Consider the following 23,321-nt stretch of genomic DNA (forward strand, 5'->3'; position numbering starts at 1 on the left):
TCTTATGTACATTTCTGCTCATAGCTGCTATTGTACATCTGTTTACATTTAGATATTTTTACATCTTCATTTCTATATTCAGGCTATACACTTTTTGTATCACCTGCTCATGTGAATGTGTCCACCTTTTTAAATGAGAGCCTTAATTCAATTCTATTCCATAATACGTTTACAAGCTATCCAACCAGGCAAGTTAAAAGCTTAGTGTTTTGGTGCCCAGAAGCCTAATACAGCTTAAAGGGGCAGCTTTAGTAATGTAATTAAGTGTAAGTGCTAGCTAGTTATACTTTACGTTGTTGAACCTATTTGCTAATCTACCAGGCAACTGTGATTCTAAAGAAAACAAACACAAATCCTACATATTTATCTGCCGGTGAGAACAAGATGAAAAAACGAGTCTAGTGAAGGTCTGATTTATTAAAGCACCGCAGACTTTTTCCTGTCTTGCCTGTTTTTCTTAATATAGCATCATTATAGTCTCCTAATGTTTCGTCTGCTTTCATTCCGAGTAGAAATCCTAGTCGTGTAGCTTTGTTTATCTTTGGCCTTATTTCAGTAGCAGATGCCATGATTTTTCTAACACTTTAGGGATTAATGTGAGCGTTCCAGCTGTGTGGAGTGTGTTAATGGTAGCAGCAGAGCCGCAATCAAGTTAACAGTTTTGTAAAACGCTGAAGCCGATCTCACATTGTTCAAGAAGAGCTGATGTAAGAGTCTTATCACAAATGAGAAAATGGTTGTCGTCTTGATTCAAATCACATGATCTAGCAACACAGTCATGGAATCCTTCTTTGTGAATAGAATTGCTAAAATACACTTGTCGATTGGTTAAGTCAAGTTTTTTATTGGCGTTTCAACCTTATGTAGCTGGTGTACATAAAAAAAAACCATGAAGCTGCATAAAACAACTAGGAACTAGTACAGTCACACTGTTCCACATAAAGTGCATGTTTGCAAAACAAACAGAACAATACAGACAGGGCAAAGCACCACGTGACGGACAAAACTTTACAGTAGAGCACATAGAGCAGCATCGAGCAATATACCGTCCAACAGAGTGTGCAGAGGATAAAATGAAGACATTTGTACTTCAGTTTGATGTGTGTGTCTGAAGGTCTGGTGGTCATAAACTTAAGGTGTCTTATACAGCGTACTGATATAGTGCACTGTATCCTCATAGTAAATCTGGAACCTCTGAGGTTTGTCCGAGTGCTTGCAGATATTTTTATTTGTTAAAGGGCTCGTCTGCATGCTGTATGCTTCTGACTTGGATATTGCAGATACCAAAATTGCAATAGAGAGCACTTTATTAGGAACACTATACTTATACTGCATAGTGTCTTACTTTGTTCTCAGAATAGCTTCGGTTCTTTGTGCCACAGTTTCCACCTGATGCTGGAAACGTTCCTGTGAGAATCTGGGTCCATGTCGATATGACTACATTATGCAGTTCCTTTAGGTGCACTTCTATGCTGTGAATCTCCAGTTCTACCACATCCCAAAGGTCTTCTACTGGATTCAGATCCCTTGACTGGGAAGAGCACTGAAAACCGATGAAACTAAACTGAGACATTAACTGCAGGATAAAGAACCAGGTCACAAAGCAAAACGTTCCCCACACCATTACACCACCTCCACCAGCCTGGACTGTTCACACGAGGTAGATTGGGTTCGTGGATTCATGCTGTTCAAACCAAATTCTGACCCTACCATCTGTGTGTCTCAGCAGAAATCGAGATTCATCAGACCAGGATGTTTTTCTAGATTAAAACTAGTATGTCTGGTGAGCCTGTACCTTCAACAGCCTCGGTTTGCCTTGAGGTATGATGTGAGCTTAAATCAGCTTGTACCAGTCTAGCCATTGTTCATCGACCTCTCACAATTTCTTCCAGCTCATTGGATTTTCTTTATTGTGCCATTTTGAGTATACTTTAAAGACTCTTGTGTGTTAAAATGTCAGGAAATAGCTGTTAGTGAAATATTCTAACCAGCCTGTTAAGCATCAGCAATCATGCCATGGTCAGAATAACTCAAGACATTTTCCGCCCGTTCTGAGGGTCAATGTGCTGTGTGAGTGTATTCTGGACCACTAACTTGATGAAATTAAACACTGCTGTGACACCACGCATTACTGAACTACGCAGAGCTGCGACACAAGAATAGATTTTAGAAAAAGGGGGGAAAAAAACATTCACTGGATTTTTGTTGTTACTTTATAATGATTATGTAAGAATTCAAACACTCCCCTTTTGTCATTTGCTTTGTATATCAATCTCTCTGTTCTTTTCTCTTTTCCCTTTTTTCCACTTGTATCAATATCATTTCCCTTCCTTCCCCTGTCTCAGTCCTCCGCACTCCACATTTCCATTAATAATTTTCTCTTCTTTTCCTTCCAGCTCCATCTTCTCACATTTAATCTCGCTTGCCATTTATCTTTTCCCTAGTTGGCTTCTACCATCCTTTTTTTTTCTTTTTTATTATCTATCTCAGTCCTCCATTTTACATCCTCCCTATCGTACGTCTCAGCCGCACTTCATCCAATGTGATCTACACCGAGCATGTTACAACACGTCTCCCAGTTGGTCTGATGAATGAAGCAGAATGGATGGGGCAAATAGCATCCTTCCTTCTCGGTTTGTTAATCCTGCATTAGAGAGAAACAAGGATAACCTTTATAACACCGTCTATCTCTCGGTCACCAACCTGCTTCATCATCGCATGTCGACTAAAAGCAAAAGGCAGCAGCTTGTGCCGGTGGCACCCTGCTAGGAATAAAGGCTCTAGCCTGACCGAACACTTCTGCTCTGTTAATTATCGGGAGCTAATAGTTTGAGAGCCTTGGGGAACCCACGTAAACATACAAACACACATGTACCAACAGGCATCTTGTCTGTATTCACTCAGCTTGCTGAATTGGATTAAGAGCATGTGAGCGCTCCGAATTCGCTCTCTTGGGTAGTTAAATAGTGTCTTTGAATGCCAAAGCACATAGCTGTGAGAGTATTGCTAGCAGTCCAATATACTCAAGCGACTTCTTTTGAAAACAGTCGGAGAATTACGGAACGGTCTTTTAGAAAACGAGGCTTCATTAATCACATTTCAGAGCTGAATTAGATTATCCAAATATGTTAATGACTAGTGTCAAGTGTCAGGTTTTTTTGGATCCGAACTGGGGTGTTGCATTGCAGCTGGTTGAAGGATGAATGATTTCACACGAAGCCTCTGAAGGGTGTCTTCTGTCTTTGTTGGCTGAGGTAAAAGTGTGGACACTGTGGTCATCTCCCACCACTAATTGCTATAGAGCCTTTTGGGATCTCATTTAGATGCTTATTGTTGCTTATCCAAATGACACCAAACAGAAGAGGCCTGTCTACTTTGCCAGGCAAGTTCACAGAGGCCTTTGTGAAGTAAGACCCGGACATACAATCATCCCTCTCTCTTTGCGCCTCTCTCTCTCTCAGGAGGCTTTCAATCTGTATTGGTACCTCATACATGAATTTGCATTGGGCTCATATCACATGCAGCTGCTGTAACTGGGCTATCCCTGTCCTAGTCCCATCCATTTTAGCCACAAAGATGACTTGCGATTTTAGTAAATTTGACCTCTTGTTAATTAGACGAGTCAGTCGCCCGATTACATTTCCTTCTCACCTGAGCTCGGTTCTCCACTTTCCTGCTCTCAGTAAGCACAGATAAGTAATAAAAATAATGAATATTCTTTCAGTTTTAATTAATTGGTCCTCCATGGACAATAACACACAGATCACATCCAATTAAACTCTGTTTTGCTATTTACATCAGGTTGGGAAAAGCGAATAAACAAGGTAATTGTTTCCATTATGTTCCTCGGAGATCAATTATAAGTGCTGTGGTTTTTGGCCATTAGTGAGTATTAGCATTGTACCTTAGATCTCTAGAGAGGTGGTGTTATGCTCCATGGCTTAACACCTTTGCTCTCGAGGGTGTCTGTTGTGGGATGTAAATATTTGACTTTGTGTCTTAAGGGGGTACCGGTTGTGCGTCGTTGTTTGTCCTTTTTGTTTTGGTACAATATGCTTTGGTTACATTTAGAGCTGGTGTAGGTTTACCTAGTCTTGGCTACACAAAACCAACATAACAGAACATCCTGTTAAAGCGTATTGTTCAAAATAAACTACTGTATTTTATTTGGAGCTGTTATCCATGACTTTGTGTTTTTATTTATTGACTTTATGATTCTCCTTTGTTCCAAATCATTTGCAACAGTAAAGAGTTTTACTTTCAAAACACTTGCCACTTGTTATTTGGAGGTTTTCTCTCCTCTTTGTGCATTTCACATTTAAGGTCACAATCGCAACCTGGGAACTTATTATCTATCTCCACATTGACACGGTGTTATCAGTTCTGGAAACATTTTAAAGTTAGTGCTTTAACCATTGTGCTTTCTCTGCTGATTAAGAACGAGATGATCACATAGCAGATCAAAATAAATATTAGAGCTTCTTGCGTTGTGTTACACTGTCCACTGATTTAGACTTTTTTTTTTAAATAAAGAGTCTGGACAAGAAGCAGTCTCTAACTGCTAGAGTATTATTTTATAAGTCACCGAAAGACCTTCTTGAGTTTCCACTTAAATGAATGACTGTTCAGTGAAGTCATTGACTCCCAGCCATTAATTAGACACAACTGTAATTACCCTAATAAATAAGTAGTGCTTCAGTATTTTTTTTCATACCAACACCCCCCCCCCCAATTTAGACCTGTTATTTTTGTAAACATGGCTGCAACAAACTCGCTACCAGCCCATGAAAACTGGCGTACTTTGCCCTTAAACCTCTACCATCGTGTATATGGCATCATGTTACAGGTTACAGTGCACTTCTGTTAAGCGTTCTGCAACACAACAATTCTCTCTCTCTTCTGTTACTTTAAATAATACAATAAAATACTCATTTATTAGATGAGAGTGCTCATTAGAATACTCATTTAATTTATTTGTTTATTTTTGTCAGCTGAGCTTCAACCGCATAATATAATCTATTAACAATGACCAACAATTGTGTAGACATTGTAGGATAAAAAAATAAGGAGGAAAAAAAATGTAGTAATTTCTTGTCATTGTGGCTGTTTATACAGTTTAAACTGCATCAAAAAAAATACAGCATTGTTTATTAAGGTGTGTAAAGTAGTAATAAAAAGTGCGAGTCACATGCGAGTTATTAAAACCCTGATTTTATCCTAGCCCTTATTTAAAGTTGGCAGTAGAACAGACAGTTTCCTTTGTGTTCAATGATATCCAAAGCAACAAAGATACTACAGTAAGCGATTACATAGTCCTGTCATGTACACAACCTGTTCTACTGTCAGATCTTTATTCGACCTCAGATGATACCATGCCGTCGATACTCAAGTTTATAAGCCACAACACGCTCGATCGTAATGAGTGGAAATCCCCAGCTTCAGAGGAAAGCAAGGAAGAAGCAGCCAATAAGGAAGTATGCAGTAAAATAGATATTAAACCAGTTTTTTTTTTATGGCCTGTATCTTGTCTTTTTTATTTATTTTATTATTATTATTATTATTATTTTTCTCTCCATGCATGAGATCACCAAATGAAGAACGTATTTAACTCGAATCGTTCCTTTATTTAATTAGCTTGTATGCTACGTTAATCACTAGACTAAGTTGTACTTTCTGCAAAGTGAAAATGAAATGTAAATACTTTTCGCGAGATATCTAAAAGGACCTCTCCTCCGGTTATGCCTCCAATGTGAGAGATCATCTACGCTGTATATGGGTACTTTAACTCTTGGGGAATATCATACGAGCAATTGTGCAATTCTACTTATTATCAGCACAGCTGTGTTTCAGCTGTAGTCATGAAATGCCACAGCTAATCACAGCAGAGCCGATAGTCATTATAACCGCACAGTTGCGAGTGCGTTATTGCAGCCATTATACGGGCAATTATTCTGTTTATTTTTGCTTTGCTAGTGGAAATGGACCCCGAAGAAGCCAAACTTCTATATGACGTTTTGCCTCGGATTAGCTCTCGGGGATTGATGCGTTCCCGTTAAAGGTGCCGTCGGTAAAATCGGTGTCCCTCCTTCTTCTAAAGCAACAAAAAAGCCTGAATAGTATCAGTTGCCCTGTCTGCTGATGTCATTTGTATTGGTGGATTGGAACAAACTCCTTAATCTGTTGGGTGTTTTTTAAATAAATGTATTTATTTATTTATTTATTTATTTACTGCTGCAAATGTGCTTCTCCACAGACATGACCATTTTAATTGCAGGGTCAAAACATTAATTCAGTGTCACTTTGCTTTTCTACATCTAAATTATATCCTCTAACAAAGTGTGTTTTGTTTTTTTTAATTAGAAGCATTTTGTTATGGCTCAAAACACGTAATAATGTGTCTGTGCAAGTGTGTTTGTGTGTAGGATAAAGTGAGACTGTTACCAGAATTTGAATCCCTCTGTGAAGGAGTTAATGAGGCATTTCTGACTTTTATGGAGACTTCAGTATTGCTGTGTAAGAGATGTATAACAGCCACTCTTAAACGTCTGCGGCGTTCTAGACTTTGAGCAATGACACGTACTTGTCCACTGAAGTAAAAAAAATATATATATACATATACACACACACGCAGGAGCAGGAGACTCCAGGACTACTCGATACCTGTGTATTTAGCTAGCTGAATGTTTCCTTCTCCTGGTTAAGTAGGAAGTGCTTCATCATGCACCATGTAGGATGAATTAGCATTTGGTCCAGCCTTGTTGCTCAGCTTTACCAGATGGCTGTGATGGGAGGGAGTGCGTTTCTCACACTGATTTAAGAGAGGACTGCCAACAGCACTGTGCAGCAAACGAGTCTCGATTTCTACTGAATCATGAGTGGGCTGAAAGATAGAGTGTGAAGTGTAGTTTAGGAGTGAAGGTTTGTCCTTAAGGGTGCGTGTACGCTCGACACATATTCACCATTCGATATTTCATGCACATTCATTTTAAAGGTGAGGTATTTTGGTGTTGTGAGAACATGGTTAATAAAAAACAAAAAAACACCACACACCTCTTGCACCAAGAGCTACCGGCATTTTGCATGCCAGGCTGAACGCTGCAGATCTCAATATTCACGCCATAGGTACACTTATTTTTTTATCGATGTAGAAAGGCTCACAAATGAACCTACGTAATATAAGAAAGAATTGCTAATTCATTCAGAAATGAGCTTGCGGCGTAGTTTGGTGAATTAAGAAGCATCTGCTGAATCAGGTACTGCTCGCTCACTATCCCATAATCCTTTGCACATATATATATAATTTTTTTTTCACACAACTCCCCTTCGAAAATTAATAGATGTGATGTTACAAGATGGAGCATTCACATTCTTGGTGCGTGTACCATGAGCCTTCTCATGTCTTCCCGGGCCGTTTATCAGCCATTCTTTCCTTTGAGGTGGTGAAGAGTGAGGCAGAGAGGTTGTGACGGGTGTACATGACGCAACATGATGCGCTACGACTGAATCTGACAGAACTGCAGTGACACACCTGGGACAGGTGGACACCAGGGATGGGCTACAAATACCCTCAAATACCTCTTTCTCTTTTGTCTCTCTCTCTGTCTCTCTTTATTCCTAGTGCACTAAGTCTAATTCAGTCCTCTGTGTAATAAAACCACACCACCAGGTTTGTTTTTCTCATCTTAAAACACACATCTTGAACAATTTTAGCGCGTCGCTGATTCAGCAAAGGTTCAGCTGTTTAAACATGACTGACACACTGCCATCAAAACACTTTCTTGTTACTGCATCTTCGCATGTCTTATATTTCTGCTGTGCACAAACACTAGATAAAACAAAGCAAATCTGGGGCATTTTGGGTTTTGGAAACCTCTTTGGTTGCCATGTTTTTGCAATCAGCTTGTGCAAGAACATTTTGTAACTGCTTGATCTAATCGTTTGGTGTGGCGAGTCAATACAAGAAGTGTTCAGGACTCTCGAGTCTTCCAGCAGTGTAGTCACTTTGAGACAAATCAAATAAAAACAGTGTGCAGATTCTTTTAGATGGTAAACGGAACCTGTTATTTTTGCCAAGATGTGGTGTCTGATCAACTGATGCACTGAAGTTCTTCTATTATAATGATATGACGGGATACATTAAAGACTATAATATGTCTTGCCTGACTGAATTTGTTTGATTATAAGAACCAGTATTGTCAACAAAAAAATAAATAAATAAAATAAATAAAAAGTCTACTCTAGTAGGACTCTACCCTCACACACACACACACCCCAAGTGAATTCTGACCAATTCTGTTCGCTCCGTCTGTCACTATTTTTGTTTGTGTCATAACATTTTAAAAATATCTTACTTGGTTCTGTTTCTAAAATATTAAACAAATTAGTCATATAAACCAGAGTGACCATGACCAAGATAAAGACTTTACTGAAGATGTGTCCAGTATGCTCCTGTGTTCATGAACATTGACTTATATGGCTAAATGTTTTTAGACACTTGGCCATCACAGCCACGTGTACAGTAGATAATCACCAAGCTGTTAGCACACAGCAGATGGTATAGAGTTGTTTACAATGTCTTTGGACCTAATAGGCTCAAACATGTTCCTACATGACAATACCCCTGTGCACAAAGCAAAGCGAGCTCCATAAATACATGGTTTGTCACGTATAAACCTCAACCTCACCGACACCAGGTATCCTCAGTTGACATCACTACCTGATCTCACTAATGCTCTAGTGTAAAACACCTCCATCACCATCAGTGGTATTTTTCAAGCAGTATATGTTATTTAAGTCACGCTAACATGCAGTTAGACCAAATGCCACATTGCTTCCTGTTTACCACCTAACACTGTGTAACGTGATGGTCCACACAATACATATCGTGCACACCAGTGCAGACAGCCACAGGGGTCGATGAGTCGATTTGAACTATTTAACAAAAGTGCATTAATGACTTTATGTATTTGCTACAGATGTGCATGCTATTACCGCTTAGGTGAATTTCCCATGCTGCTCTAGCCGACTGCGGTATCTCCTGAGCAAATAATGACGGAGGAGTGAAAGCTTTTCTGTGTGTTTTTTTTTTCTTCCTCGCAGCAGTGCCAAGACATCATGTTTTAGGGAATGTTTACACAATATACACACAATCCTACGTCATTTAAAATCATAATTAAATTAGCAGCCTTTCCATTGACAACATTTCGGTCATTGTTGTGGCTCATTTCTTCTTCGTGTCTTTTCACCATCATTTGTTTTTATTGAAGCCGGCTTCCGCGTAGAGTTACATTCCGAGTTTGAACAGTTTTAAAGTCAAGTTCATGTTTACTTTTTTTTTAAATCTAGGTTTCTGTTCTTATCTTTGCAGGTGCAGGGGAGTCTGGAAAGAGCACCATTGTGAAGCAGATGAAGTGAGTATAATGTTTTCATGGAGCGAGTGAGGGAAGGAGGGAACGTGCGACATCGGTAGAATGATGGTTAAGTTTGGAGATTTATAGCACTACAATGCTTATCTTGGACCTGCATTTCCTTTGTAGCCCAGTGTTTCCAGATGCTGCACTCTTCCAAACTAAAGACCTTTTGTTACTGAGCTTTTAGCTAATTGCTTTGCTCATGATTAATGAAAGCTGTGTTTTTATGACTCTGAAAAGCTGTCGTAGTTTTGGTGCTGCTTATCTGACCGTTGTTGTTCTTATGAGAGGGAACTTATCATAATATAGGTGTAGCGGCCTGAGAAGACTGATTACATCCCCAAGATTAATATATCATGAGATATTGTTTTTTTATTTTTCCATGCAATTTATTTAGGAACCCCTATACACCTGCTCATTCATCCAGTGATCTAATCACCATGTTATTTGCCCCAAAACAAGCAGATACTGGTCAGGAGCTTCAGGTAGTATTTATATAACCCATCAGAAGGGGGGAATATGATCAGTGATTTGACTGTGACATGGATGTAAGTGCCAGAAATGCTGCTTTGAGTAAATCTGTAACTGCTGATCTCCTAGGATTTTCACACAAGTGGGGGAAAAGGTGTGAAAAACAAAAATCATCAAGCGAGTAACTGTGGGTGTTAAAGAGCATTAGTGAGACCCCGCCCACCACCACCACCACCACCATCAAATGTGGTGAGAATCTCAGAACACACTTAACACACTGAACCTTGAGGTGGATGAGTTACAATAGCAGAAGACCACATTGGGTTCCGCTCTCGTCAGCCACGTTTAAAAAGCTGAGACTACATTAGAAACACTATTAGGGTAGGAAAAGGTCATTTTCCAGTGTTGCTCTGTCCTGTTTCAGTGATTCTGTCCTCTCTATAGCCTCAAACTGTTGTGTCCCAGCAGATTAACAGTTTCTGAAATACTCAAACCAGCCTGTCTGGCATCAACAACCATGCCAAGGTCAGAGTCACCGAGATGAGATCTGTTCACCATTCGGATGTTTTATGTGAACATTAACTGAAGCTCTTCATCTGTTTCTGCACGATTGTACATGCGATTAGCAGACCGGGTAATTGGATGAATGTATAGGTGTTCCTAATAAAGTGGCCATTGAGTGTAATATGATTTAAGTGTAATAAGTGGGGAGGATGCAGTGGCTAGTTTTGCCTTCTCACAGCTCTTGGTCCTTGATTCGATCCTGAGCTCGAGCTCCGGTTTCTTCTGGAAAATCAGTAGGTGCCAGTAGGTGTAGTGGCTGCTATATATTTCCCACAGCTATGAATGTGTACGAGTGTGAGCATGGAGCTCTGTATTGACTGTCATTTTATTAAGGGTGTTTATAAAGACTCCCTGCCCTAGAAAATTATATATGCAACCTGGAACAATTTATACATGATTTTGCTTCTTGTACTTTTCTATAAAACGGATGAGCTTCGCCCTCGGGTGAGCCTCCTAGCATTTGTCAAAAGCAAAAACAAACGGACGAGCGTACTTTTATCCGTAATTAAAGGCAGAATTGCAGGTGAGTTTGTGTGCTGCATTTTGGAACGAAACTCCTCAATCAATCTAAATGGAGTCTAATTCAGTTGAAACCGTATAAACCATATGGATCTGTCAGGTTCAGTAAAAATCCAGCAGCATGATGAATAGGAGCTCACTGGCCTTTCTTTCATTTCAGCCTTCTAGATTCATATCGACTCGCTAAAGAGAGCAAATGCGCACTGAGTGGCTTTTGCTTCAGCTTCGATTTACCTCGAGGAGTCTGACCTTTACTGTAACCACACTGAAGAGGTCTCAGGGTCATGCTCATCTACAGGAGCAGCCACTAATCCCCCCACCCTTTAGTTTAGCCGGCGTATATCAAGTGAAATAATAACTTGTGTAGCATGCTGGATGGACTGGATGCTATGATGAATCATCATAAACAAACGCACCTTTCCACAGGAAATTAAGGCTCGGCTGTCTAGATTTTTCCATCTGATGAGCGCTACTGCTCTAATCAACCTGCTGGTTTTTGGCGGTGCTGTAATTTTACTATTGTCAAAAGGCATTAAGTTCTCACAAATCCATGAACATGAAGATGCAGCTGTTTATAAAAGAAACCGTTGACACGCAGAGACAAAGATGATCCAAGCACTTGGAAGCTGTTTATTTTTGAAAAACAAATGACTGCAGTTTGATGGGCTTTTATTTCGGAAAGTCAGCATGAATAATGTACATTTTTATTCAGGTTTATTATTTAAAGCAGGTGCCCACCCCTCCACCCCCACCCCCTCTCTCTGTGATTCATTTGCTTTTGTTTAATACTGTCAATGCAATTAAAAGGCTGTGGTTACTCTCTCTCTCTCTCATACACACACACATACACACACACACACACACACACGTGTACATGCAGGCGAGCACTCAGATGGCCTTGAATGGTTTAATAATTCACATTACTCTGGGGCAGTTAGGCTCCAGATCCATTTTTTATGAGAAGGGAACGTAAAAAGCTCAAAACCCAGATTATTACACTTCAGAAAGATAAAAATGGCCACAGAGCAGCTTGCACAGACATTACCTCCGTCCTGTCATTGCTACAGGCCACATAATGTTACAGAGGAAAAATAATAGCCCGCTACTGGTCCATATTTCTTCCTCTGCTGTAGTTATACGTTGGGGATCTGTGGGCTAGTGAGCAAAGTCTCTATTATCCCTTTTTGTTTTCTGTTAACCCTGTATCTGCTTAATGGCTTGCATGAAGCTGGGATTTAGAAGTTCCTGAGCAAATCTACCTTTCTAATCGTTCTTTATATGGTGGTTGTGTAGATTTAGAGAGAGATTTGCTCAAGAGCTTCTGAATCTTTAATAATAACAGCGGCCGACTTATTTGGTAATAAAATGACTAAATCAGTATCAGGGATTTGCATGTCTGTTTTCACTTCTGTTAATGATTCCTACATTACCCACAATGCCATTCAAAGAGAGCGATGCAGCAGAGCTTTAGTCAGTTAATCCGTTCACCTTTCCAATTTGAATAGTGGCGACGCTTCATGTTAATCCGCACCATCGCGCTAATAGGCTCTCACATGAAAAACCTTTTGGAAAACTACATTAAAGAATAAATGTGTGTGTGTGTGTGTGTGTGTGTGTGTGTGTGTGTGTGTGTGTGTGTGTGTGTGTGTTCACTGCTGTGTGTGTGCACTTTGGATGGGTTAAATGCGGAGAACAGATTCAGTGTATGGGTCACCGTACTTAGCCATATGTCACGTCACTCTAGTGTCTGTAATGTCTCTATAAAGACGTCTTAGCTCAGCATGAAAAGCTGCACAATCTTCAAGTACCGAAGGCTTCGTTGACCAAAAAGCCGCTCTCCTGTCTCATGCCTGATATCTTTCAACTTCCAGAATCATCCACGAAGACGGCTACTCGGAAGACGAATGCAAGCAGTACAGAGCCGTGGTGTACAGCAACACCATCCAGTCTATAATGGCCATCATCAAAGCCATGAGTAACCTCAAGATCGATTATGGAGATTCAGCGAGAACGGTAAGAAAATTGAAAGGTTTCAATAAACCAGTGAAGTTGATTTGTAGCTTACGGGAATGTAAACTAGCGGTAGACCATTCTGCCCTTTTTTCCCCCCATATATATATATATATATATAAGCTGCTTGGGTTAATAAGGTTAAATGCTCAAAGCCTCTTTTTTTTTCTTGGAATTGCTCAATGTTCCATGCTAGAATAAAATCTGTCCATTTAATGTTATCTGCAAGAAAGAGGTTTTAAAAGTAAAAGTGGAACATCCGAGAGATCTCTTGTTATTAAGACAGATTAACAGCGGCTCACCCACAGAATGATTTGTGGTTTTGAGCGATTAATTTTCTGCTGAACAGTGAATCACAACCGAATCTCAGGAGCGTACAGTTCAGTATTAGAGTTTGTTAGAATTCCAGTGTTTCATTTTCTTAGCTAAAGGTTATTTACTGGTTGGATTCAGTTTTCCAGACTGACGATTTGGTGTGTGTCTGTCTCTCTGTGTGTCTGCGTGCATGTGTGTGTATGTCCGTCCGTCCGTGTCTGTGTCTGTCAATCCATCTGTTCGTGTCCGTTCCACTGTAATTGTGTCTGTGTGTCCATCCATTCATGTCTCCGTGTGTCCGCCCACCCATCCGCTTTTTGTCTGTCTGTCTGCCTGCCTGCCTGTCTGTCTGTCTGTCTGTCTGCCTGTCTGTCCGTAGGATGATGCAAGACAGCTCTTTGCACTGTCTGCCGCAGCGGAAGAGCAGGGAATCCTCCCAGACGACTTGGCCAACGTGATCCGCAGACTGTGGGCTGACAGCGGGGTGCAGGGTTGTTTTACCCGCTCCAGAGAGTACCAGCTCAATGACTCTGCTGCCTAGTGAGCATACACACATTGTTCAGCTGTGACGAATTACCCTGTTCTCTGTCAATTAGATCATATCCGTATTCCCACACACAAGTATATGTGCATGTTCCTACTTCAGACAGGAAGCTCTCTGGATTGGTAACCTTGCATCCATCACTGTCGTGGAAGTTGACCAAAGCGAGACGCATCCAACATTGCATAATACCTCTGCCACTATATATGTTAATATGTTTCGAGAAATCCTTTTCATGCCTCCATCTCCCTCTAGTTAAATTTGCTCTCATTGATTTATTCCTTCCTGCATATCCACAATCAACATGACCTACGCATTCCTCACTCAGCTTAACTCGATCCACTTTTCCCCGTTTGCTTTAACACATAACGTGAAATGAAGGTGAATGAAAAGACGAAGCAAAGGGAAACAGTTTGGGATTTTGTTGAGCAGAACATACTGCTTGCTGTAGCACAAAGGATTTAGAGTTCAGCCATATTTTTTGTCCGATTTAATCTTAAATATGCTTTAAAGGTGTGTAGATAACAGCCGTTAATATCGCAATGTTCTCTGCATCCCTACACAAGCAAAATCCATTTCTGTTGGCTTATTTCTGTTAGCTTTAATTGATGCAGATGGATGCGTTGTGCTTCATCCAGCATGACTTCTCAGCTAATGCTCCTCTTTTACCTTCTTGCAATGCTCTCGACACCCCAGTCTACCGCCAGTGATGTTTAAAATCTTCCTAAGAAATTCAGTCTGACTGGGCAATTGGTAATGAGAATTATTGTCAAGTCCACCCAGGTCCTTGTTCAAGAAGGCGGTGTGGGATTACATGCGATTCATTCACCTTGTGATCAAAGATGTCTCTAACTAATTCATAATAACAAAGGATGTGCTCAGATGGTGGCTTTTGCCATGCTTTTTGTGAGGATGGATGAATTGATTGGGTGGATGAATGGATGTTTGGATGGACAGACAGCTGGATGGATGGAGAGCCAGGTGGATGGATGGATGCATGGATGGATGATTGGATGTATGGAGAGCCAGGTGGATGATTGGATGGATGGATGGATGATTGGATGTATGGAGAGCCAGGTGGATGATTGGATGGATGGATGGATGATTGGATGTATGGAGAGCCAGGTGGATGATTGAATGGATGGATAGAAAGACAGACAGATGGATGGACAATTGGATGGATGATTGGATGGACAGACAGATGGATGGAAGATTGGATGGATGGATGGTAATGACAAATGATGGTTGTAATGACAATGGTTGTGTTCAGATGGTGGATTTTCTGTGCATTTTGTGAGGATGGTTGGATGATTAGTTATTTCATTTCATCAATGATCAGAAGTTCACCATTGATATGTTTTTCATGCTAATTCTTCCTTGCTATCATTTGGAAATGATTAACCATGTTATCATTTTCAGTTCACCTGTATCCTTAGCAGCTCCAACAGTTGCATGGTGCAGGTTTATCTTAACCTCTAACCTAAGTTAATGTAAATAAACCCATCCCCCTGCGGTCACATTTAGATTAGCTTTTGAACAGCAACACTGACTTCCAGCAGATGGCTTCAGTGTGGAACAGCAAACACAAAGGGCTGTTTAGCATCTTACAGGTTTGTGTTGTTCACCATGGCAGGGTGTACACAGCTGAGAATGTGTGCCGTCCCTGCTGTGGAGCCCGTCACTCTGACTGCCAGCCCGAGATCCCGAGTTACTTCAACAGTATGTTGAGTTGTATCCTAGTGATCAGTGTTTCACAGCACACTTTCATATTGTCGATGGGTTGTTGTCCCCCCCCCCTCTAAGTGTTGCGAATTATTCTGACCCAAGATGCTCCAAATCTGAACTCCTCTCCTAAACTACAGCCTCACCTTTTGCAGTGCTCATCTTTCAGGCAGGAGTAACGCGTATATAACCAGTCAGCGTGATAAATGAGAAAGGGAACAAAGGAGAGAGAGAGAGAAAGAGAAAGCAAGCCAACGTTGCCATAGAAATGGTCTCACTTAGCAAAGTGTGCAGGACTATAGCACGTCCGTTAGAGATGGCTCAATGAGCTAACAGGGTTATTTCTGGCCCACATGAGAGCCTGTTTCTGCCACATTGCCAGCTACAGTGGCCTTGAAACCTGTTTGTGCTGTTTGGGTCGGATTACATTTGGATTGCTTCTTTTTCTCATTAAGAAATTAAATCATTGTGGGTTGTTGTAGCTGTGTATAAGGCCAGGGGAGGGGAAGAAGGCTATTTTGGGTCAAACCTAAATGTGTTTGTGTTAATTATTTCTCACAGATGTGTGCTCATTTATCTAACTAAATTAAGCTAATGATATAACGTGTGTGTGTGTGTCTGTGTGTGTCTGTGTGTGTGTAGTTATTTGAATGATCTCGAGAGGATAGCACGAGCAGACTACATCCCCACCCAACAGGACGTGTTGAGGACCAGAGTGAAAACTACCGGTATCGTCGAGACACACTTCACTTTTAAGGACCTTCACTTCAAGTAAGAAACCATGCAGACACACTTTACAGTCTTATGCAGAGGTGTCAACCTCTATGATTTAACTAAAGCCTTTGGTTTTGTTTTTTTCACCCTCTGATACCACGACTCACAAGACATCTGAAAACAAGACTTTTCTGCTTTTTCAGTTCAAAATGTGGTCAGAAGAAACACGAATACAATTCGCTCGGCGGAAATGCCAATTCTCTGTAGGGGAAAGGACACAGGATGTGAAAGAATTTTGTTTCTGTCAGCGGTTCATTCTGCTTCACAGTGACTGAGCCAGTAGAAAAGATAAAGGCAGGATTATGATCTTTATGGTTTGGTTAAAGGAGCTGTTAATTGAACTCATTTTGCCCTGCTCTTGCTTTATTTTGTTCTTGCTCTCGCATAGAAAAAGGAAAAGCTGGTTACCGCTGACTTTGATTCTTTCTAGAAAAGAGATGACACCTGTCATAACCGACATTCTGTTACCGCTGCCATCAACTGAGCAGTCACACTTCCTGCTAGAAAACAACTGCATAGAAAAAAAAAAGTGCTTTTCATACCGAAAACTTGAAAGTATCAGTGTTTGGTAATAAAAGTGCAGGACTTTTATTATACGTTGTATTATGCGACATGGAGGATTGCAGACTGAAAGCATGCTTCTGTTCCTGTCGAAACAGTTGTATAAAATAAGCTCATCAACCGGGCGCTTTATGAATTCAAACGTCTGCAATTGATCGTCCCACCCAATTTTGTGGGGGTTTTTCTTCTTTCTTTCTTTCTTTCTTCCCCCCCTCTCTGCTACTAGGCCTTCTTCTTAGACGTTTTAGCCTCTAATCTTTTGTGTCTTGACATTTTGCCTGTAGATGTTTACATTTTATTTTGTAATAGTAGTAAGACAATTAAGTCAAGTCATGAAGCTTTTATGGTCATTTCAGCCATATATAGCTGTTGCAGTACACGGTGAGGAAAATAAAAAGCTGTAACGGCCCAATGCGCTTGCCGCATGCTCTCCATCACCTCCTCTTTTGTTTTGCGTAATAAATAATACATCATAATCAATCGAAGGAGTCCGAACCATTGCTTCTGCACTTGTCCCAGTTCCCGTAACCATAGAAACTTTTCTCCTAAAAATGTTGGTGACAGTAATACAGGCTGTCGTTGACTGGACAGATGGACCGCACATGTCAAATCCGTGAAAGTGTTTATTATAATACACACATTTTTTACAACACCTAATCTGAAAGACAGCCATAAAGAAGTGAGATTTCCTCCATTGTGTTGGTAGGCGTCATTACCTGAAGCAGAGGCTTTACAAGCTCTCTGCTAATGTAGCTTAATGAAATCTTAACGATGATCTGTCTCTCTCTCTCTCTCTCTCTCTGCCTCTCTCTCTTTCTCTCTGTCTCTCTCTGTCTCTCTTTCTCTCTGTCTCTGCCTCCCCCTGTCTCTCTCTCACTTTTTCTCCGTCCCTCTCTGTCTCTCTCTGTCTCTCTGTCCTTTTCTCTCTGTCTCTGTCCCCCTCTCTCTCTGTCCGTCTGTCTCTTTCTCCCTCTCTGTCTCTCTACCCTTTCTGTCTCTGTCTCAAGGATGTTTGATGTTGGTGGCCAGAGATCAGAGAGGAAGAAATGGATCCATTGTTTTGAAGGAGTGACTGCCATCATCTTCTGCGTGGCTCTAAGCGCCTACGACCTGATGCTGGCTGAAGATGAAGAGATGGTAAGGACAATAACTCTTTGGCCATCATGAGCACTTGACTTAGGGCTTTCTTAAACATTAGGCTGAAATTAGTACCTGTTCATGACAAACCGTGAGCTATTTTGCCAGAACTGAGAGGAAGTAGTATGACGTAGTGGCTCCCCCTTGTGGCCACTTTACTGTGTAATCTCTCCGATTTATTCTCTCACTTCTATCTCTCTCTTTTTTTTCTTTTTTCTTTCTTTGTCCCCAGAACCGTATGCATGAGAGCATGAAGCTCTTTGACTCCATCTGCAACAATAAATGGTTCACAGAGACCTCCATCATCCTCTTTCTCAATAAGAAGGATCTGTTTGAGGAGAAGATCACGCGCAGCCCTCTCACCATCTGCTTCCCTGAGTACACAGGTCCGGAAAACCAAACACACAACCACGGAATCCAGCCATTTTTTTTTTTAATAATACTTCACATTTATGCTTGCTGCTTCTCAGCTATGCGATGATTTTGTTTTTGCATTTTGTTTCAGACCTTAATGTTATAAGCGTTATCACTGGTGCATTACTAATTATTTATAGGTTTTGGATTAATACTTGTTTTGAAAATTCCTCCATGTTCACAGAAATAAATTAGATTAATATTTGGCATTTATTCAGATAGAATGTTTACCTCATGTGAAATAGACAGCATTACTTGACCTTACTTTGTTGCTTTGTATATGTAGATTACACTACTGTAGACTTCAGACTTGGACATTTCAGCTATCCAAAAACAAAAAGGCTCAATTAGTATCTTATAATACTAGGCAACAGATGTGTGTTCATCTGAATATGCTGCTTAGAACTAATAATAATAACTAGATTTGTAAAGTTTGTCATGACAAACTTTGATGTTGGCTTTGACAAAGCAAGTAATCTCAAAGGCCAGTGTTTTTTGGAGGCGAATGGACATAAGGATCAATGTCACGTTTGGAGGCAAGTGTACAGAAAGCTAGGGGGCCAAAACATTTGGAGGCAAGTGGAGATGAGCATGTGACGTCATCTGAATACTCTTGAGGAAGTTCCCCTTATTGTTCTGAGTGTTTTGATATGTCACATGTCCATGTTGTAAAAAGTTTTTTGATTTTGCATAATTTGGGGCGGTGCTGCGGGACACCTGAAAGGCCAGTCGGTACACCAATTTAAACCTTTGTTCAGAGTATCACCCTAAAGGAGCTGGCCGAGTTTGGTGTAGGTAGTTCGAAAGTTTGCAGAGTTATGAACCTCCAAAGTTTATAATGGGAGTCTATGGAAAAAAGGGCAATTTGAGACCCGGTACCGGAAGTACTGGTACTCGGATCGCTTAGAAAAGTAACAGCAACAAACTTCAGACCAGTTTCTACAACATATCCGAATTTGGTGCATGTGGCTCGAAAGCCCTAGGAGGAGTTACTCTTGATAAGTTTTTGTCTAAGCTTAAACAGGAAAACAGAATGTTGGCTTCTACAAAGCGACATAATAATAGATGTGCTGTAAACATCGGGATGCATTTTTCTACAATGTAATCTGCAGTCCTGTAAAAGTGAAGGTCTGATATAGTTTAATGTTAATCGAATTCTCTAATCCCATAAGGAGAATGAGATCTTGGCCTATAATTAAAACGCAGATTAGACCCATACCGACTGCTCAATAGAGTTTTTCACTGAACTTTCTTTCCATGGCACCAGAGTTTCTTACTGCGTTCCGCTCACGCTGATGTTTTCCCCCATCTTCCTGTTCCTATTGTTTAGGAGCCAACAAATATGACGAAGCAGCGAGCTATATCCAGACCAAGTTTGAGGATCTGAACAAGAAGAAGGATACAAAAGAGATCTACACCCACTTTACCTGCGCCACCGACACCAAGAACGTGCAGTTTGTGTTCGATGCCGTCACTGACGTCATCATCAAAAACAACCTGAAGGACTGTGGGCTTTTCTAATGACAATGTCAGGGAACATACCAAGGTACACACACACACACACACACTTGGTGAGAACGTTCTGTTGAGTGGTTATGTTCAATTGTCTCTGTATTTTCTTCCCCCTGTGTATTGTTCAGGAAGAGCTAAGCTGTGTGGTGCACCTGCATTAGCGTCGGTCATCATCACAGTGCCAGACTGCCTACAGCCATCCAGACAAACGCTGAAATTTCATCTAATACCTTTTTGGGAAAGGGGAGGGGGGGTCTGACCAAGAACCACAGAAAAAGAGAAATTCTATATTGCAGAAATCCACAGGTCCCAATTCCAAAATACCTTTTCAGGGGACCTAATTTTTATTCCTTTCTTTCTTTGTAAATATTTTCGAGGTTATTTTTGTTCTGCTGTCTCACTTTGCTCCTTGACTTTTGTTTTTGTTTGTTCGTTTTGTTTGAGTACTACAGTGCGAAAGAAGAGATTGGGGGGGGGGTGTATTTGATAAATAAATGTTCCTTTTCTTTAGAAGATGCATCAATCTCAATAAACGTTCCTGGGTAATATGTCTTTTGTAAAAGCTATGTAAGCACAGATTGGGATCGATACAACTTTTGCTTTGGTCTTTTATTATCTTTTTTTATTTTACTACTTACCTTTGGATTTCACATTCCTGGTTTAACTGTTCAACAAAATGAATGACGATGATAAAAGAACAAATAGCTTGCTCTGGTTCAGCCACATTGTGACACGCTCTCTGTCTTTTTGTCTTAGGCATTTAACTTTGAGATCCTCGCTTCACTCTTGCTCAACACTGTACAACTGTGATTAATGCGTATGATACATAACTGTCCTCTCTCATCTCTCTTGTGTTCCTGCCCCAACTCTCTCTCCTTCTTCTGTTTTGTGCCTTGACCTCTGTTTTTTGTTTTGTTTTGTTTATTTGTTTTTTTTCATGATGTCTGTAGAGTTTAGAGCAATTTCTGTTTGCAATATATAATGAAGTTAAATATGAGGTTTGTGGTTTTAGGAGACAATTAAAACGCGACCGCCATCTGATGAATATGAAAAATGCCATGAAATGTTTTATTGAAAATAAAACTTGATTTCACAACTGTGAACCCCTGTTGACTTCTTTCTTTCTCTTCTTTTCTAGTAGTTACATTAAACATGAGAAATTTTTTCATTCATTCATTCACTCATTTTATCGTATTTTATAGTTTGCATTTAGAACATGCAAACTACACACACACAAGGCGGAGGCGGGAATCAATCCCCCAGCCCTGAAGGTGTGAGGCAAACGTGCTAACCACTAAGCCACCGTGCCCCCACATGACAAATTTGACTCTCAATGCCATCAGAAATATTGAACAATTTAATCTACAGTGTTTAAAATAAGAGATTATTACAGTTGGTCAGGTAATTAAATTAGTCAAAATTAATATGCAATCCACAAAAGCAAAGTGGTTGTTAAGAAAAGCTACTAACATTAATTTGGTTTCTAGACCCTCATTGTATACATTGTAGTGTATATATCATTTCTATAGGAATTGTATTGCACATTTCAACAGTATTTTCACCTTCTCATTTCTTTTTTTACAAGGTGTATTTAAAAAATGGCACTTAGAATGAGTATATATGTATATTACCATTAGTGGTTAATAAAAGAAGTGGATTTTTGCTCCTGGTTTTGTAAGTTTTGCTCAAACGTATACTGTTGAAATCCACAGGTTGTGTTAGTATCGTGTAATGCCCGGTTGTTTGTGTCAGTTTTGTTGCGTACGCAAACTTTACACATTTTTTTCTGTCTGTTCATTTAGCCCCTTGGTGTTGGAATTGTTTTGTTTAGGTGGAAATGTTCTTTATACTCTTATAGCTGAGCTTCTTCACGTACCTCTGCTATGCATACATTCAGGCTTTATATGCTTAAGAAAAGGATTTATCATTTTTGTCCTGGCTCTAAGATAGATGGGGTTAAGTATCTTTCATACAATTAAATGAAGCTTAAATAACAACACAAGGTTAAAGGAATGATGATTAAAAAAAGATGTAAAGGGTTTTTGTGGAAGGGTTACTAACATATTACATAATCTTATGTTATGTAATGTTACAGTGCAGTAGAGTAATGTATGGCATATCAGTGATGAGATGTAACAGTGTGAAATGATATGTAAGAAGCTGCTTGATAACTAATTAGTTGGTTAGGTAATTAGATAAGTATTTAAGATGTTGGACTCTTGATCAGAAGATTGAGTTCATATCCCTGGAGCACAGAGTTGCCACTACTAGACTTTACAGCAAAGCCTTTGGGCCTCAGTTGTATAAATGAGATGAATGTAACTTGCTGTGGTTTTGTAATGGTGTCTTCCAAATGCTGTAACTTCAACATTGTTCGATGAATATGTCTATTGGGAAGAGGTTTGGGGAATCAGTTTGATGTGCATTTAACCAGCCATTTTATATCATTTTATCTCATTTTTTATACAAACAACTGAACAGGAAAAGGTTGAGAGCCTTGCTCAAGGGCCCAGCTGTTGCACCTTGGGGGTCCTAGGACTTGAACTCACAACCTTCCAATGCCCTGCATCTTAAACTCTGAGCTTCCACTTCCTAAGTGTATTGCGTCCAACAGACAGCTAGTGAAGTGCCGTTGAAAGAGCACTCATGATGCTGTGGTCTGGTCCAGCTGCAGTCAATCCAGCCTTGTGTTTAGGAGCTAAACCAGGAAAATGTTCATTGTGAATAATCCAAACACTGAAGAACAAAAGAATAAGCATAGATCATGTTCTTGGCATCATCTTTCAGTCTGAGGTAAAGTCTATTTAAGGCTGCGTTTCTAAGATACTGTTTTGGTAACACTGTCAGTATGAAAAGGGGAACACTCAGTTGTCTGGCTCCATTGTTGTTAATGTTCATACAAACCAACACAATCCAAACATCTATCGCTTGAAGGTTCCATCTCAAATTCAGTCTCATTTTATTTGTATTGTGCTTTCAGCAACAGATATTGTCACAACGCAGTTTTGTAGAAATGCATAGTCAGGATATACATGTATTCCTAATGAGCAAGCCGGATGAGACGGTGGTAAGAAAAACTCCCTGAGATAACACGAGGAAGAAACCTTGAGAGGAATCAGACACATTGGAACGCATCTTTATCTTGGTGACACCGGAGAGTGTGATTATAAATCGTTTCCCTTCTATAACTTACATTGTATAGTCAAAGATTCAATCCTTGTCCATGTTCAGTACTAACACTAGGTCTTTTGTATTGAAATATTATCAACTATTCAATAATGCTGACTAAGGTGCAAAATCTTAACAAAATCTTAACAATTGCAGCTCTCAAATTATCCAAGGAAGAACATCCACAGCTATCTTTCTGGTTT

At 40.1% G+C, this 23,321-nt stretch overlaps 1 protein-coding gene across 1 annotated transcript in view; it reads left to right on the forward strand.

The window, feature by feature from the left end:
- Positions 1–21,053, forward strand: part of gnai2b (guanine nucleotide binding protein (G protein), alpha inhibiting activity polypeptide 2b) — a 43,831-nt gene extending 22,778 nt beyond the window's left edge. The window contains exons 2-9 of the mRNA XM_027146550.2: positions 9,368–9,410; positions 12,836–12,977; positions 13,669–13,829; positions 16,195–16,323; positions 17,895–18,024; positions 18,257–18,410; positions 19,769–19,984; positions 20,079–21,053. Coding sequence (XP_027002351.1) covers positions 9,368–9,410; positions 12,836–12,977; positions 13,669–13,829; positions 16,195–16,323; positions 17,895–18,024; positions 18,257–18,410; positions 19,769–19,959 — 950 coding nt within the window. The 3' untranslated portion in view covers positions 19,960–19,984; positions 20,079–21,053. The remainder of the gene's footprint in view (positions 1–9,367; positions 9,411–12,835; positions 12,978–13,668; positions 13,830–16,194; positions 16,324–17,894; positions 18,025–18,256; positions 18,411–19,768; positions 19,985–20,078) is intronic.
- The last annotated feature ends 2,268 nt before the right edge of the window (positions 21,054–23,321 follow it).

The sequence above is a fragment of the Tachysurus fulvidraco genome, chromosome 5 (genome assembly GCF_022655615.1).
Source record: "Tachysurus fulvidraco isolate hzauxx_2018 chromosome 5, HZAU_PFXX_2.0, whole genome shotgun sequence".
Taxonomy (NCBI): Eukaryota; Metazoa; Chordata; class Actinopteri; order Siluriformes; family Bagridae; genus Tachysurus; species Tachysurus fulvidraco.